At 49.4% G+C, this 18,746-nt stretch overlaps 1 protein-coding gene across 2 annotated transcripts in view; it reads right to left on the bottom strand.

Moving 5' to 3' along the window:
- Window positions 1-18,746, bottom strand: part of DPYSL2 (dihydropyrimidinase like 2) — a 115,222-nt gene that overhangs the window by 60,109 nt on the left and 36,367 nt on the right. Inside the window, exons 1-3 of one of the 2 annotated variants that reach the window (XM_036855013.1) lie at window positions 15,772-16,157; window positions 12,298-12,386; window positions 10,408-10,592 (exon numbers count right to left, since the gene is read on the bottom strand). In XM_036855013.1, coding sequence (XP_036710908.1) covers window positions 10,408-10,592; window positions 12,298-12,386; window positions 15,772-15,810 — 313 coding nt within the window. In that variant the 5' untranslated portion in view covers window positions 15,811-16,157. Of the gene's footprint in view, window positions 1-10,407; window positions 10,593-12,297; window positions 12,387-15,771; window positions 16,158-18,746 lie in introns of those variants that run through there. The other variant, XM_036855011.1, reaches the window with a different exon arrangement.

An 18,746-nucleotide genomic window follows, 5' to 3' on the forward strand; every position in this document is an offset into this window, starting at 1 on the left:
ATAGATCCCACGTGCATGTCGCAACTAAGAGTCTGCATGCTGCAACTAAGAAGTCTACATGCTGCAACTAAAGATCATCCCACATGCCGCAACCAAACATGCTGCAACAAAGATCCCGCATGCTGCAACTAAGACCTGGCACAGCCAAAGTAAATAAATAAATAAAAATTTTTTAAAAATAAAAAAATTTTAAAAATAAATAGTATAGCACAAACAGTCTCACTTACTTTGCATATAACCCTAAGAAATAGGAATCTATTGTCTCCATTTTATAGACATGGAAATTGCCTCTAGAAATATATTAGATGATCACACTCAAACAGAAAGTATCAGAAAGGGAAATTAAACTTAGGCCTTCTGATTGCTGGAGCTCTCCCATCCTTGTCCTGCCCTGTTCCTTGCAATCTCACCCTCTGAAACATGCTCCAGTAAATTTCACCCAGCTGAGAGAAGGAAAGAGAGGCTGGGACAGAAGATATGAATGGTTGCCTTAAAAGTCTATGATTCTGGGCTTCCCTGGTGGCGCAGTGGTTGAGAGTCTGCCTGCTAATGCAGGGGACACGGGTTCGAGCCCTGGTCTGGGAAGATCCCACATGCCGCGGAGCAGCTAGGCCCGTGAGCCACAATTACTGAGCCTGCGCGTCTGGAGCCTGTGCTCCGCAACAGGAGAGGCCGCGATAATGAGAGGCCCGCGCACCGTGATGAAGAGTGGCCCCCACTTGCCACAACTGGAGAAAGCCCTCGCACAGAAACGAAGACCCAACACAGCCATAAATAAATAAAAAAAAAAATAAAAAAAATAAATAAAAAAAAAAAAAAAAGTCTATGATTCTATGTTATTACCAGGCCCTTTTGATTTTTCCCTCACAGTCTCCCCACAAGGAAGGATTCCAGTTCTGACCTATCATTAGAGGGAGATTAGGTCATAAACACTATTGATTCAACCTAAAGACAGTAGGGTTTTCTCAGGGAAACCAGCACAGCAGGTGGCCCACAGGGCTGGGCCCACACCCCAGCTCCGCTCTGCCTTCAGCACCCCCTGTCATCCCACTCTCCGGCCCTGTCCTGTTCATCACCTCTCACCCACCCACTCTAAGTCCTAACCAGTGCCCTGTTAGGCAATCAGCTAAGTAAAACCTTCCAGGACACCAAGGACAGCAACCGAAGGAGGAGGCCCTTTTCAGGGACCTGAGCTCAGCCCCACCCTGTTTTCTAAGCTTCTGGAGGGCACCTGGCTACAGAACTCACCCACCCCAGGTCACACCAGTGGAATCCCCGTCCCTTTGCAAAGAGGACAGGATACAGCAGGGAACTGGGGTCAGAAGGCAGCTCTGGCTTTTAGGAAACCTTGGCAGACGTTCATTCAGTTTCAACAGAAGTCCAACTGTTGGACTAGGCACCTAGGTTAGGAGCAGATCCACGGCTCCTAACCTGGAAGCTTTAAAACTACCAACGCCCAGGGGACTTCCCTGGCGGTCTAGTGGTTAGGGCTCCACACTTCCACTGCAGGGGCCACGGGTTCAATCCTCGGTCGAGGAACTAAGATCTCGCATGCCACGCGGTGTGGCCAAAAAAAAATAAAATAAGTATTAAAAAACAAAAATACAAAAACCTACCAATACCCAGGCCCACCTAGAACAGTCAAGTCAGAAGTTCTGGTCTCTGTGCTTAGTGAAAACTCCCCAGGGGATTCCAGCGTGCAGGCGAGGTTTGTAACTGGCTCACTGCAAAATTCCTTTCACAGGATAGTCAGCCTCGGCCACAGAGACCCTACCCCACTGCCTCCTCCCTATCATTAGGGGCACATTTAGTCACATTCAAAGAGAGCCGGATCCCATATGGGTTAACCAGAAAGAACTCTAATTTCTACTCACTGTCATTCCCCTGGGTCATTCCCCTGGCAGTTAAGACTAAAAGCAAGGGATCTGGGTAAATGGCTATCCAACAACGGCAGACAGTTGAAGGCAGAGCCCTCAAAGCCCAGGGAGATAAATAATCATTTCCAGAGAAGCAACAGGGAGGTCTTTTCAAAGAGGAAAAAGGGGGAAAGCAGGGGAAAGGGCCCCCCATGGAGTGATGGGGACCAGAGCTACGGACAGATCCCTAGACCAACCCCTTCCTAAGATAGTCATCTATCCCTTTAAAACACTGCACATCATTGACTGTTTAAAGGACAGAACGTCCACCTCTCACGAAAAGGCACTCTTACGAGAAGCACAGCAGACGGACACCAAGCTGGGCAGGGAAATGAAATGGGGTGCTGCGTTCTAGTTCCTGTCTTGAACAGAAATCACCTTCAACAAAACCACTGAAAACGTACAGTGTGGTTAGGAGTTCTCCTAAGTGACTAAGTGGGTATGTCCCTTCTTCCTGAACACTTCTTACTTTCCCCCTACAACTCAGCACAGAAGCTATGCAGGGACCAGTCGCATTGCCAGGCTCTGGAGGGAAGGTAAGCAATGCGGGAAGGCAGTGATGGAATGGGGGCTTTCCAACTGTGCTTCCCCAAGCCCTAGGATTCCCCAGAGGCAGAGGGGCTGCCAACAGGGGGAGGACGGGGAGAAGGGGGAGAGGACCTGGGCTCTCCCATGGCCCACCATTCCAGCCAGAGCTGCCCTGCTTTCCTTAGTCTTACCTGCCAGGTACGGGGTCCCATGTAAGATTTTCATCACGTGAGAAGGGGGTGACCCCAGGACAACAATGCCAAAGATCCCAAGAGGAAGAGCAATGGGGTCCAGGTTTTGGTCCAGACTCATTCAGCTGCTTATCAGGCAGCCAGCATGGGCAGCTTCCACGTTTGCTGGGGGTCTCATAACAATGGATAGGACAAGATCTGTGCGGTCTGTTAAGTCTTTGCCCAGCTCACTCGGCCGGGACAGGGAACAAGGGTATCCCTGGACATGTGTGTGTCATGCAGGCTCTTATGTAGCCATGCGGAACCCTGAGCCTGCGCGACGCTGACAGCTGAAAGTGCGTCCCTCACATCAAAGGCCGGCAGGACCTTGCTGGAACCCATCCCATCCACATCCCCCCGGCCACGAACGGCTGGGCTGGAAGAATCCGGGCACTCCCTGGGATATTTTGGGCCGATCACCTAATACCTGGTACCGAGCAGAACAGAGGAAGAGACTGAAAAAGGTGAAGCATTCTGGGAGGTAGCACCGCTCTTCCGGCAAAGCCAGCACCCTCTTTACTAGACGCTCTTCTCAGGAAGAAGAGCAACTCTGGGCAACAGGATTGACAAGACATCCCCAACAGTCAGAATATCCCGCTCCACAGAAAGTCAGAGAACAGGCTCTGGGAACATCCACTACTGAGACACTCCATGCTCTGTACCCAGCACCCACGGGCCACGTCAGAACTAGATCACGGAGGATGCAGATGCCTCTTTTTATTTTTTACTGTTTGGCCACGCTGCACAGCATGTGGGATCTTAGCTCCCCGACCAGGAATCGAACCCGTGCCTCCTGCAGTGGAGTCTTAACTGCTAGACCGCCAGGGAAGTCCCCAGATGCCGTCTTAAGAGATGAAGCCCACCCTTCTGTGGGCTGGGGTGATTTCCAAAGCTGTAACCACCAGCTCTCAGGGCCAGAAGCCAGGCAAGACACCCTGAGTAGATTAGGATAACTGCCACAATGTCCATGAAATAGGGCCAGGGACCCAAACAGAAATGTCCCTGCTTCCGGAAGGGCCAGGCAGACCCTAAACCCAGCTGGACCATGAGGCTGGCTGGAGCCCAACCCAACAGCCTCCTTCCTGAGAAGAGCGTCTAGTAAAGAGGGTGCTGGTCCTTCCGGAAGAGCAGTGCTACTTCCCAGAATGCTTCATCTTTTTCACTCTCTTCCTCTGTTCTGCTCGGTACCAGGTATTAGGTGATCGGCCCAAAATATCCCAGGGAGTGCTCGGATTCTTCCAATCCAGCCATTCGTGGCCAAGACTTGCACGGCGACACCTGAGCAGGCCCTGTCCTGTGGCGTCTGCTTGCAGAAGGCCCTCGTGTCCGTAGGCAAAATGTGTGATCTCGCCCAAGTGGGGACTGGGGAGACGCGAGGAGAAGCAGGCAGAAAGAGCCCACTCCCACAGCCCATGGGATGACGTCGCTTTCTAATTGCCAGCCCACAGGCAGATTTAGTGGCCACAACTTGGGTCCTGGACTTCGAGACTTTCGTCTGATGTGGTCAGGTTTTTCTGTAAACACTTTCTAACCCGAGTCAAATGAATGATGCAAAGGGAATAATCAAAGTATCGATTACAGACACATTCATATTACAGTGCGTGTGTGTTCACACGTGGACCCGTCAGAGGCGGGGGAACAAACCCAAATGCCACATGGACGAAGAAACGACAAGCAGTGGATGTGCCCCAGGGACACTCCGAGGACACGCCTCCCCAGGAAGGCCCGGCCAGCGGGGGCTGTGGGAAGTCACCTAGCCTCGATCTAGGCCTCCTGCCTCCGCAGGCGTGGCTCTCTAGGAAGAGCTGGACAAGCCCGAGGGGTTTCGGGGATGACTGCTGAGTCCACCGTGGCACTCAGGGACCACCCCATGCACTCGGAGAGCGAGCTCTCTCATGGGAGGACCAGCATCCCCACCTCCTGCCGAAAAGACGGGGGGAGAAATACCCATTCGTGACCTCAGGCCGATGCTCGAGCTCTGGGCTTTCCCCTCCTGCCTCTCTCCCCCTCCAGCTGTTGCCACACCTGACTGGACCGCAGGGACCAGGGGGCTGGAGCGGCAGAAACGGGGCACTGCTGAAGAGACAGCTGTTTCGGTGCAAATGAACGCAATTAACACCAGACGCGTAAACCCTCCTCCCGCCCCAGGATTTTCGGTCCTCTGGCATCACACTCAGATGAAGCAGGAAACCAAGTCCCACGAGTATATAAACTCATCCAATCATTCATTCATTCATTCATTCATTCAACTGCAGGCATCGATGGAGTGAAGTGTCTCAGGAGTGAGACACTGCTGGGCGGGGAACATTAACAGAAAGAGGCAGAGGAGCCTTGATCAAACTGTAACACAGGATGAATGTCCCGAGGGCCAGGCCATGAAAACCCACTGTTGGCCAAGGCGCACAGAATAAGTGGTAGATTACGGCAGAGGGGGCTGCATGGGGGCTTCGGGACGGAGGTAACACCTAAGCTAGCCCTTGAAGGGTAACGAAGATTTCCAGAGGCAAAGGAAAGAAGGGAAGGGCATCCCTGGCTGGGGTAACTGACAATGTAAGTCTCGGCTGGGGCAGCAGGATTGGGTTCTGCCACTTGGGCTGCATTCTCAGAGCCAGAGGGGGTCGCTGAGGGCTTCAGAGCATGGAGGTAGCATGATCGGTCCACAAGAAGAGCCCAGGCTGCAAGGTGATGTATGGGCTGCAGAGGTAGGGATCAGGGCAGTGAGACCCTCAGAAGCTGGGGCCAAAATCCAGTAGAGACGACAAAGGTCTGGATCGGCAAAGGAAGAGATAATACAGAGACAGAATTAACTTGATTCGGCACAAGGTGACCGTGGGTTTGAGCCAGCAGGACCCTGAGGGCAGCCCTCTCCAGGGTTGGGCGCTGGGGTAGCAGCAGGAGATGGAGAGAAGAGGGTGAGTCTGACTGGGGATGGCTGGGTGCAGGAATCGGGGTACCCCTGGGAGCCACATCCAGCAGGTAAGTGACAAGTCCAGAGTTCAGGAGAGACAGCCCCTTCCAGCCCTGAGGCAGCTGGCTGTCCTCGCCTTGTCTGTGCTCAAGTCCCATCCTGGTCTCTCCTGTACAGCAGCTTCAGGGCGGGGAAGAAGCCCCCTTGGATGTGTTGTGCCGGGGGCTCCACACCCCTAGGGAAAGCCCTGAGTTCAGGTTAGCAGAAACATTCAAGCTCTCTTCGCTGAGCAGTGGCTTCCGATCCTTAGCGATCTAGAGTCTGTAGATCTGGCATGGACCCCCGAGATCCAGACTTTCCAACAGCTCCCCAGGTGCACCTGACAATCACCAGATTCAAGTACAGATTCACAGGTGCCATCAGCAGACTCTCCACTTCAAGGGGCTGGGTGGGCCCAGGAAGCTGAATGTTTTAGGAGGCGTTACCCCAAGTAACACCAGGGTACCCAGTCTGCTGACCATGCTTGGAGGACCCCTGCTCCCAGCAAATGTTTGGGTCAGACCCTACAGCTGGAGCCTCTTTTCTCTGCCTCTGTTGAGAGAGTTGAGATCCAGAGGGGGCCTCTATGGAGATGGGCGGTTGCTGGTACCTGATGTGAGATGGAACGATAATAACCACCACGGCTGAGTGATAACTGCGGGCCAGGTACTATTCTGATGCCTCCACTGTCGATCTCTGTAACAACTTTCCCGGTTTTGCAGGTGAGGCGACCGAGGCTTAAAGCAAAGGTCACGCTGCTGGCAGGTGGTGGAGTCACAGTTGCAGGTGTGTGCTCCATACCCGCCACCTGCGCTGGTGCGCGGGGTGAGTGCCCTGCCCTCTGGCTTCCCCTCTGTGAAATGGAAGTAACTGTTCCTGCCTGCTTCCTGGAGATGCTGGGGTCTCAACAACTCTGATGATCATAAAGTCCCCGGGACGCCAGCAGCGCTTTCTCCAAGCAGCACCCCTGCCGCTTCCGTGACCCCTCAGCTGGTCTGGATGCCGCCTACAGGGAGCATGTCTAGAGCCTCTGCCCACGCCTCATTGGATGGGAAGGGCAAAGGACATTCCCTCTGCCCCACACGGACGGCCCCTTACAAAGATCTCATTGTACATTTCTCAATGGGAGGCTCTGTGTGATGGCAATAATATTATTTTCTGCTGCTGACGTGTCACCTCCGTTTCCAAACTGGGAATATTCAGCTGCATTTTCCACCACAGGCTGGGCCATTTCAGATCGAAATGGAGCCTCCAGGTCCCGTGACCTGGGAAACACACAGCAAGCGGCAGGTGAAGACACATCAGGTGACATGTCTTGGAGCAACTCAGAAAGCTGGGAGGGAGGGGCTGCCGGGGGTATGGTGCCAATTTCCTTCAATGGCTTTTGTTTCTGTAAGTTTTCACTTGAATCCCTTCGGAGTGCCCGAAATACTTAGTTCTGGCCTCAATGCTCATTAAAGAAGCTACAATCTCACTGAAGCAGCAGGTCGCAGGTCCCGACCCACTAAGCTAGCTATGCCTCTTTGGAAGGCTCCCACTATAAAGCAGGCTCCAGCCGCGGACTCACTTAAAGCAATGCAGAACGCATGACTGGCAAGCAGAAAAAAGAACCCTGATTTCCTCATCTGTATTATTGCCACGTGATCTCCTGAGGGAAGGGCAGGCAGTGGGAATTCTATAGAGGTCAGTAACCACAGGTGAGCATTTGCAGGAGTAAATATTTTTCTCAGGATACACAAGCAGTGGAGTTTGGGGTGTGACAACTGTGACCACATCGCCACTACCTCTGATTACTTTCGTCCTTTGAGATCTGCTCCTTAAATCGTCCTCCTCTTTGACTGCATCACCACCCCTGCATTAAAATACGCTCGCGTTCTGCTCAACTGAGAGGGGCAGGCAGTCTGATTTCTCCCTCCTCCTTCGTTCCGAGCTGCCATAAGGTCATCCGCTGCCTATTCTGGGCCCTCAGTACAGGTGCAGGACTTGTGGAGACATCCCTGGTCCCTGCACACAAGGAACCCACCTGGCAGGAAGGGAAAGATACCCACAACCGCTGAGAAAGAAGGCCAAAGGGAAGGTCAGGGTGTCAGCAGGAAGGGATGCGCCCACATGTGACGGTGGGGGGGTGGGAGGGGAGGGAAGGCAGAAAGGGACAAGAAGCAGGAGAGGGGCCAAAGAACCGGTCAAGTGTTGAGGAGTGAAAACGCACATTCGAGAATGCAGGATGGGGCCTTTCAAGTAAGTCGGAGAGAAAGCAGGGCTTTGATGCATTGTGGCGCGAAGTGCATCTGATTAGAGGCAAACCCTGTCTCTGAGCGCAGTGAATCGCCAAACGTGGGCGCTGGAAAGGGCATCCAGGGTCATCTAGTGCAAATCCTTCACTGTGCAGATGAGCAGCCCAAAAAAGCGAGGTGACTCGCCCAAGGTCACACAGCAAGTTAGTGCCCTGGTTGGGGGTATTTCCACCTCGGAGGGCTGCCCCTCAGCCCAATGATAGATGTCACTGATCGCTCCCTTAGGAAATATTATTTGTGACTTATTAACACACTGTGACCAAGGCACAGGCCTACAGGGCCGCCACCGGGACTCCAAACTGAGGCCGATTATAACCTTGACTTGGTCTTCTAGGCTGACACGCAGGCCATCTGTGCTTCTCCAAGCTCCAGTGTGGCTCCACGGCTGGCCCTGGAGGAGGGGCAGAAATGCCCACTGGCGCCAGGGAGTCCTGACAGATGCCACTGACAAAAGAGCAGGCGTCAACACTAGGCCAGAGTCCCAAGGGGTGTGCAGATGCCAACACCGCCCCCACCAAGAACAGCGCCCTCTAGGTTAGAAGGTAATACGAGCGGCGAGAAAGAGGCAGCAACAGTGAGGCTTACACTTGGATGCCCTTTCTGATCAGTGGTGACACCCCGAAGACCAGAAAGGACACAGGGAGGTGAGTGTGTGATTTAAAAAGTCGAAGAGCTCGAACTAGAATGGGATAGCAATGTTCTCCTGGGTGGTAGGGCAGACAAGAGGAAGCTCAGAAACACACCCTGAAGTTACACGTAAAGAGAGCATCATTCTGAAAAGTAACCAGCAAGATAGGTTTTTTTCTAAAGCAGAAAGAGCTAAGTTCTTTCCACTTGGACCCTCTTCTGAACTGAACCATAAGCTTTTAAGACAGACTGTAGGGGCTTCCCTGGTGGCACAGTGGTTGAGAATCCGCCTGCCAATGCAGGGGACACGGGTTCGTGCCCCGGTCCGGGAAGATCCCACATGCCGCGGAGCAACTGGGCCCGTGAGCCACACCTACTGAGCCTGCGCATCTGGAGCCTGTGCTCCGCAACGGGAGAGGCCGCGACGGTGAGAGGTCCGCGCACCGCGATGAAGAGTGGCCCCCGCTCGCCGCAACTAGAGAAAGCCCTCGCACAGAAACGAAGACCCAACACAACCAAAAATAAATAAATAAATAAATAAATAAATAAATAAATAAATAAATAAAAAAGACAGACTGTATATTGACTTTCACTCTTGGATAAAATCTTTAAAAAAAAAATGAAATAGTGCCAATTGCAGCAACATGGATGGACCTAGAGATTATCGTGCTAAGTGAAGTAAGTCGGACAGAGAAAGGTAAATATCATATAATATCACTTATATGTGGAACCAAAAAAAAAAATGATACAAATAAACTTATTTGCAAAACAGAAACAGACTCACAGACATAGAAACAAACTTATGGTTACCAAAGGGGAAAGGGGAGAAGGGATAAATTAGCAGTTTGGGATTAACAGATATGCACTACTATATATAAAATAGATAAACAACAAGGTCCTACTGTATAGCACAGGGAACTATATTCAATATCCTGTAATAAACCATAATGGAAAAGGATATGAAAAAGAATAGATACATATAGATATGTAACTGAATCACTTTGCTGTACACCTGAAACTAACACAACATTGTAAATCGACTACACTTCAATAAAAAAATAAAAATTAAAAAAAAAATGTGTCTGGTGGGCCACTGTGCAACTTGCCTACCTCCTCAAACTCAAAATGATATTTGCCAAAGGGACAATCGACAGGCATGCTGGAAACTGACCATTCACAAGCAAACTCTTCACATTTGTTAGGAAGTATACTTTAGATTTAGCTGAATGAAAAGCATAAATCCAACTGAGCGATATTTACAGGGCACCCAGCTGTTCACAGCAGCAATTTTCGTATCTAAACAACTGATATCTGTGGGTGCTTCTCCAAGCAGGACTGCCCAATTCCATTTATGTCAAACCCAGGCCAGGAAGTAATCCCTCCATTGGATTTTCCTATCAGTGGAATTGACGTTCCTCGTTCAACAGTTCATTTGCTGTACCCCAGCCTCATTGCAAGAAGATACACACTCAGGAATTCTTTAAAAGTCAAAATCAGATAGTTAGGAGCAAAGGCTCAATACTAATAGCTTTGAAGATTACTCCAAATGCTGTGTTTTCAAAGTGACCACAATCAAATCACATTTTCAGGTTAAGGAAGACAAAAGTTCTCAAGCAGAGAAAGCAAGAAGCCACTCTTTTATCCTACCAAAATTCTCTAGAAGCGTATTCTCAAGTTCAACTGGAGAACCTCAGAGCTGGACAGAAAATGAGACTAAGGCTGGCCCACCCTCACCCCCTTACGTGGTAGATCCGTCCACTGCTTAGCTCCGCAACCTTTAAAAGGAAAGACTCAAACAACACAGACTCATTTTCAAACGATAATGGTTCCCAAGCCCTAAGATTATTCTTTGTAAGCTGTCTTACTGATCATGGTGGTTCCCCCAGCCAGGGCCGCCTTGGTGCCTTGAAAGAAGTCATCAGCAGAGGTCATCCCCTGATCGGGCATCTGGAAGCGGGTATGGACATCGATCCCTCCAGGGATCACCATTCTGGAATGGGCTTCAATGGTCTTCACCCCTCCTGGCACAATCAGGTTTTCTCCTATTTGCCTAAATAAACAGGGTGGGTGATAATGATTGTAAAGAAATGTCCTAAATCAAATGGGATCTGACAGACATTTTCACCAAGCCGTAAACAACCCCTCCCTATGTTCTAAAGACTCTTCAGATTATTGTTATCATTCATAATCTGTGCACCCCTCACTCCCTACCCTCAAGAGGCAATGCAGAGCATACTAGAAAACAAAATCTAAATAAGGCATCAGAGGCCAATCAAAGAGGCTTAGTTACCAGAAAACCCATAGGATCAAATGATAACAAAGCCCTGAGATATTTACATAAAATATCATTATACTTTCCTTACAACACTCAGTTGAGTTAATTATCCTATAACAATTTTCTCCAGACCTGGTTGCACTTTACAAACATTTATTTTCACCATATCCTTTCCAGCTAAGAGAAATGAGGAGTAGAAGGGAAGGGAACAGAACAAAACAAAGCAAAGATAATAATAATAAGTAAACACTATGATTGCAACTATTTAAAAATATGGAAGCGTGGGATCAGCAACTCAGATAACAAAGGCAGCAAAATTAATATTCATTAAGTTGGGTAACAAGGATTCATCTCCAATTTTTAAAAAATATCTCTGCTACATCTTTATGCCAGTTTTTTGAAAAGGAAAAAGTAATCAAGGGGGAGTTGGTAAAGTTCTAAAACAAATTAGTGATGACTAAAAATAGCACACAGGCTTGTTCACTTCTAGGCCAGAGTGTTACAGACCAGATCATGCTGCTTTCCACTTGGGGGAAAATGGAACATGAAAGTCGTGGTATTTTAGAGCCTGGAGCTGAGACTGTCACAAGCAAACACACATGGAGAAAACATTAAATGTGGAAATGTTAAAACCTCTTTTAGGATCATAAATCAGGGTGTGAGTTTCCAGGCAACAGACATGTCCACTACAATTTTCCACTCCTCTGGACTGGTTTGCTGCTAGCCCTTGATAAATGCTGCTTATTTAAAAGATGTCATTTGCGGCAGTGTTTGTCTTTAAACAGATGTGCTATTTCTTCAGAGCCCTCTGAGTTGTCCCAGTCGGAAGGGCACGAGGATATTGAGATGTTCTCCGCTCACTTAACCCTCTAGGACCCAAAAATACCCTAATTCAGTAACTGCTTTGTTGTTTTCTCCTTTGAAACACAATACACAATAAACAAAAGGGCAGTCCTATTTGTGTTAGTTGCCACTTAAAAAATGAAATCTAAAATTCCCTCGGAATGAGGCAGTAATTTGTCTCTGTGACTTAAGTAATTAATTTGGTGTCCATTGCCCCCAACAACTTAGATTCTTGATTAAGAAGGCAGATGTGCTATCATGATAGAAAAGGCTGTACTTCACGTTTGTGTCCTTTGATTGTCCTATCCACCCCACACAAGTACATTCTAGTAAAACCTTTAATATAGTCAATGGATCATAACCTGAGTATGTGGCAACAAGAAGATGTTGTGTCACCTCGGTTAAAAATAGTCAATTACATAACACGTAAGGAAATGGGTGTGCATTTAATTGTGGCTTTGAATTCCCTAAATCTGAGTTTTCAAACTCACTCATTACCACCAATCAAACTAGGCTTAAACAGATACTGAGTTAGTCTCTAAATCACTACAGCTTGATACTACGGGTATGAATTGTAGCTAATGCTTAGGAACACTGCAAGGTACCCAAATTTGTGGCAGTAATGAGTTACACTTACTTGATCAACCCATCTTCCATGTATATGTCTGCATAGAATGACTGGTCATCATTAACGATTTTACCTCCTTTGATCAGAAGCCGATCACTCTGAAACAAAGAAGTAGTAAGGTCACAATTCGTAACTGATCCATGAGAAGCAGTTGGTAGTAAGATAAATGAGCTAAGACCACATTTTCACTGCTCAAAATGAGCCAATTTTGGAAAGACTCAGTGACAAAGGTGAATCTGTATTTGGCAATCTACTCATCACTTGATGAGTCAGAACATACTGGCAAAGCTCAAAGCTTATCCTAGAGAAAAAAAAGAAAAAGAAAAAGAAAAAAAACACAACAGAGACAACAACTATCTATTTCCATTAGACCTACAAGCACAAAAGAGAAAGAATGAAAAAAAAAGCCTAACAATCTTCCTTTAAAGATCAGTAAAAAGATTTCAGATAAAGAAGGCAATCGCTTTAAATGGCTTTAGGCTAAACTTCATTTAAAAAAAAAAAAAATACACCCACATGTAGCGGAAGTAGATTCTTGGTGAGATTTGTGCCGGGAAAATTTAACCAAAAGTCTGTTGTCATGGGATACTATACAGAAACACACTTGGTTCATCCATAGCAAGGTTTCAATTCAGTATGTTCTTTATATTTGCATTTATCTTCGAGGTAAATCACAGCAATTGTAGCAAAGAGGGGGAAAAAACACTTCAAACATGCACCATTTTAACTATGAAGCTGTTAAGAAAAAGGTAGTTTTAGAATAAAGCAGGTGAGATGGCAAGTTCTAAAATCTAACACCATTATTGACTGTAAACATACTGATACTTTAATTGGTACAAAAATATATGACAAGCAGCATATAAGGGCCAAGAATGTAACAGAAATGTTACCTTATGATTCATCTCTATCCCAAATGCTGTTGATGGAACGTTATGCTAAAATTCTGTGTTCGATGTGACACGCACCTGTATTAGTCCCTGCTGGGTTTAAATGACTGCTTTTTTAATATACAGAGCACTTCAAAGAACGGCGTTCATTTTGACAACGGTTAACTCAAAATTCAGTTAAGAATAATATTCTCAGCAAGTGCTTTATATTTAGCACCTACCAAGAAGAAATTACAGCAACTTTTAAAAAATATATATAAGCTACTAGAGACCTAGGAAAAAAGATACTTTTACACAGAAATGCACATACACCTGGGTTTAGAAAGTATTTATTGTTTTTCTAACATCATGAGAAACACTAAGATTATTTTAATTGTTACACTGTAGGGGCCTTCATCCTGCTGTAGACTTTGGAAAGTCAAATGGGAATAAATAGTCAGAAACGATTCCTGCATTTATATAAGGTAAAGGTTAAGACCTTTACAAAATCCTGTCCTGTAAACCACGTCACCCAAGCCTCAAATCAAATCTGTGAGGTGATGGGAGCTAGATTCTTGTCCCAAGGACACATAAAGAAACTGAGGCTCAGAGAGGTTAAGCCACTGGCCCAAGGTCACCTGATCCAGTGCACTTATCTGCCTACAGTGATCTCCCCCTCTTCCCCAGAATCCAGCTCTGATGGGATAAACATCGCCTGGGAGGCAAAGAGAAGCCCTGCCCTTCACCACCTGTTCCCCTTAGTCACTGCAGTACCTGTTCCAGCCATCATGCGAATCCCCGAGCCAACATCATGTTGAGAAAAAAAATGAAACATCACAGCCCCGCTCACTCGAGTGGCATCTTACATAACAGGCTGGCCGTGCTGACGGAGGAAGGGAAACCATGCTATAGGTCCTATGATAATGCCACCAGATTTTGTTAAAGGGCAGAGGGGGCGCTCTTCTAAAAATCAGTCTTGTTGATTGTTTGCTTTTTAAATTTTTTTCTCCCCACACTGTCAAAACGAAACTGCCTTTTTCATTCACGAAGACAGCAGAGTACTTGAGGCTTGCAGCAAATCTGCTCTCCACCCCACTCCCCAGATTCCTTCCTGCAGTGCAAGGAACACATAACGCTGGGTCCCCCGGCCCTCTGCCCTTTGGGATCTTGGGTCCTTGGCCCTCAAGAAAAAGCTAGTACCCACCCCCCGCTGTAGAACCCCTCATCCTGTAAATCCTCCCGAGCACACGCCCCTTCCCCTGTGCATGTGCTCCCACATCTCTCTCCTGCGGATGGGTGTGCCCTTGTACATCCAGTGGAAGTCGGGGTACCCGTGGCTAAGGAGGAAACCAGAGCGAAAGCACGCCCTCAAACCCAGCCCTAAACACATCTGGACTTTTCAAAGATTCTTTCGGTCACCGCCTCAGCCCTGGGTTCTACCCAGCAATCAGCCGGCCCATTGCAATTGCACATCATTACATAGCAATGAATTTCCCTCGCGTTCCTCCCTCCCCGGGATTTCATTCGGGGATGTAGAGAAATAGGACTGGCGAGACTTTTCCGGGAAAAGATGGGGAGAAGATGGGGGCGGGCGGGGGAGCAGCGGGAACAAGAACCTGTGTTCATCGCCGAAGCATCGCAAAGTCATCGCTTGGAGCTTCTCGCGATTTACAAACTAACAACCCCAGGCCCCAGAGCTGCGCCGGCATCTCCGGCCTCTGCGATCATTGTCTGGCCGAGGCCGGGCCATCTGCTCCGCGCGTCGCGCAGCGCCATTACCTCCCGGAGCCCGGCTCGGCGCTGTCCCCAACGCCCACCCTCCCAGCCCGCTTTGTATGCGCCAACACGGACGCCTCCCCGGCTGCAGAAGGGGCAGAAAGACACAAGAAAGCGAGCCCAGAGCCGCCAGGGTCCCAGCCCCAAACCACTGGGCGAGGAAGCCGAGAGGGCCACCAAAAACCGGTCCCGGTCAACAAAAAGCCCAAGCCTACCTCTCCCCCTCCTCTGCTCATCACCGCGTCCCTATTTTTCCTTCCCGTTTCCACAGGATCCCGGTACACCCAGCCCTTTTCAGCATCCCTCTGCTGTCATTACGCCTCCGGGCTAAAACCCGCTCCTTTTTCTGAGGAACCGGAGGAAGTCTCCAGAACGCCCTTTACGGTGGGGGCGGGAGACGCAGGGAGAATCCCTTTCCCCATCTCCCCATCCAGCTCCTGGAGTCCAGCTCCTGGAGTCCAGCATCGCAGCACGCAGCCGGGAGAACAATATCCGAGCTTCAGCCATGCATATTCAATCTGGCATCCATTTGCTTACACCCCGCAGGCCAGCACTACAGCATCTCGCTCTGACAATAAAAGGATACAGCGGATCTGGCGCGCTACGTAAAACGACCTTAATGCACTCACGCTCCTATTTTAATGCCTTAGAAACTATATGGCTTACAATTCTATAGGTTTGCGTCTCCCATCACGATCGCCCTCTTTAGCAACAAGGGAAAAAAAGGAAAAAAAAAAAAGTTGGGTCTCTCTTCCTCCCCCTCCTTTAAAAAAAATCCTTATATGTTCTGTGCCACAAAAGGTTGCTGGCCGATCGCAGATTTCACAAGTACCAAACTCACCGTGATGCGCGGAATATTTTTCTTCCCCTGATAAGACATCTCTCTCCTGGGAAAAAATTAATTTCAAGAGGGCAGCTTTAAAACAAAAATTGCCCGGAAAGAGACTTGGTATTTTTTGCAGGATTGAAAAATGTGCAGCCGCTTAGCTGGTCTTGCTGATAGAAATTTTCAGGAATGTTAAGAGATATATGCAATCCTCTGTCTCCCTTTCTTCCTCTCCTCCAACACTGCCTCAGCTAGGGTGGAAAAAAAGAAAGAGAGAGAGAGAGAGACAGAGAGACAGAAAGAGAGAGAGAGACAGAGCAGTAGGGAAGGGGGTGGAAATAAACTACAGCAATAAAAGCCTCGGTTCAAGTCGGCCACCGCGGCGCATGCGCCGCCAGCCACTCCCTTTCCTCTCAGGCCAAAGCCGTCCGCTTCGAGATAGACGAGTCCTGATTGGCCACAATCGTGGGATATGCAAATGAGTGCAGGAGGGGAGGGGTGCGGCGCGAGAGCGCGAATTGCTGCAGTGTGCGGCCGAGGGCGGCGGTCGGTGCATGCGCCCGAGCGGGGAGCGCGCCTTTCGCGCCCTTTCTTTGCATTGGTGCATCGGCCACCCGGGCTGGCAGCGGCCCCAAATGCAGCATCAGCAACGCAGGGACAGCGGAGGGGTGGTCATTACGAGCAGGGAGAACCGCGCCCCGCGACGGTGGGCTTCGGTGCGGCCCGGGCGGCGGGCCTCGGTGCGGCCCAGGCGGCACGCACCCGCTCGCGCGCGCCCCGGTGGATGCTCGCCCGCGCGCCAATCCGCGGAGGCCGCCGCTGCAGCCCGCGTGGGGTGACTGCGCCGAGCCAATAGCTTTGCTGGCGGCGAGCGCGCGACTGCACGGCCGGCCGGCGCCGCGCCGCCCGGGAGGGGCGCCTAAGTACTCCTCTCGCCGCCGTCGCCTTTCGCGAAGGCTCGCTCGGCCTCCGCCCAGGAGTCGAAGGGGGAATTCAGATGGCCGCGAGCGGAGGGAAGGGGAGCGGGGCGGGAAGTCTCCGCGCGGCGCCGCGCCGGCCACGCCCAGCCCCGGAGAAGGGCAGCTGGCCGCGGGCCTGCGGGCGGCCGGCGCCGGGCTGGGCTCCCCCGGGGTGGAGGAGCGCGGGCCCGAGGTGAGGCAGCAAACAGGAAGTGGAGCCGGAGGCCGGGCTTCGGGCATCAGTGGCCTGGCAGCTAGCTGGAAAGGAAAGTCCGAAGCCCTCACTGCTCTGAGTAGGGAAGGAAGGCAGCCGGGGAAGACTGTAGCCCGCTGCTGGGGATGGAAACCCCGCCCTGAAACGTCCTTTTGTGCCTTGGGGTCGCAGGGAACTTGGGGGCAGGGGGGGAAGCAGCAGCCGCCTGTTGAGGCCAAAAAAGGCCCAATCTAGGGCCCGGGTCTCCCCTCTAACAGTCACGCTCACCTGCACCCATTTGGGGGTATGGTGGAGAGAGTGCATTTCGCTGCTGCCTGCAGTTTTGTTGAGGAGAAACTGTTGGGATTGCAGCGCCCTAGGAGCCCAAAGGATTTGCATTGCTGTAGGCGGGCCCCTACTTAACATGATGAGGCCAGAAGCCGGGAGATGAACTGGAGAAGCAGGAGGAATGAAAAAAAGGCGAGCTTATATCCTAAAAAGCAAGGGATCCTGAGTCATGGAGAGAACCTCCCAGAATCTGAGTTTAAAACACGGGAGGAGACTTGACTCCCCAGCCAGAGATCCTATCACACTTACAGCAGCTTTTAAGGCCTCTCTTCTTGGGCTAGCAACTGAGCAGGCTGGGACCCCTTGGCTCTGTCCAAGTCCTGCTCTGATGCTCTTACTTCAGAATCCCTGTAGAAGGAAAAAGCTGGACCAGTTGATCCCGAGCAATCTACCAAAAGTCATCTCTTTGGAAAGCTGCCCAGCCAGGTACAATGACTAAAACATCTGGGCTGGCCCACAGCTTTGACTTCTCTGCTCGAGATCAAACAATAGATAGAATCCCTACATAATCAGGCCTTCAGGCAACCATGAAAAAAAAAAAAAAAAGAATCTAATTGGCTCACACCTGATCAGCAAAGATTAGCCAGATAAATGCAAAATAATCCTGAGGCTACTATGGGCCCATGTTTCAAAGTCTTTCTGCATCTGGCCACTTTGGATGGTTATTTGTCCAGAAGGTGTAAAATGCACCCTTTCATTCCTATTCCTGTAAATTCTGAAGTCCCAGAAAGGGGCTGTGAGGCATGCAGCAAGCTTCCCGGCTGGTTATTTCATTCCAGTTCCAATTAGCTGTGCATCTTAAAAATTAAAAGGGAGCATTTCCCCCTCCAACTACGTGATGTGCTAAGAGCCAAGTGAGTTGAAGTCAGCAAGTATTGGTGTCACCCTAAAAGGGTCAAAGTCACAAGTCTGAGAAAGCATAGAATGTACCCTCCTACACTGAGAAAACCCACTGTAGGCTCCAACTAGGAGGGGGGGGAGGGGGGGGAGAGGGCAGCAGGGGGACGAGTGTCCTATTAAATCATAAGGAAAATACTACTTGGCAAACAAATAATGAGTCAAATTAATTTAAAACAAAATAACCTCTAATTACATTATTTGTTTATATTCTTGTTCTATCTTCCTGCTCCTGAATTGCTTGATCATAACAGCTTTAACTGTACCTTGTTATTGATCAGTTTGCCCTTGAATATTTTACTCCCAGGAGCTTTTATGTCCGTCTTATTTGTATCAGTCTTATTTCTACACCCATTCATATGAGGTTCCTAGTCCGTGATAACTGATATTACCACTCATAAATATCTAAATATGTAAGGTGTAAGTTGATTTGTCTGTTCTGAGTAGAGCCTAAGAGTATTTGGCACATAGAAGATTCCAAATAGTTTTAGCTGACCAAGGAAAAGAACTGTCAGTAATCTGCATTTTTTAGCATACTTACCACTCAATGCAATGCAGAAAAGTAAAGGACGTGGGGGAGACTTTTCCACCCA

Source organism: Balaenoptera musculus, chromosome 6, assembly GCF_009873245.2.
Source record: "Balaenoptera musculus isolate JJ_BM4_2016_0621 chromosome 6, mBalMus1.pri.v3, whole genome shotgun sequence".
In the NCBI taxonomy this organism is placed as follows: Eukaryota; Metazoa; Chordata; class Mammalia; order Artiodactyla; family Balaenopteridae; genus Balaenoptera; species Balaenoptera musculus.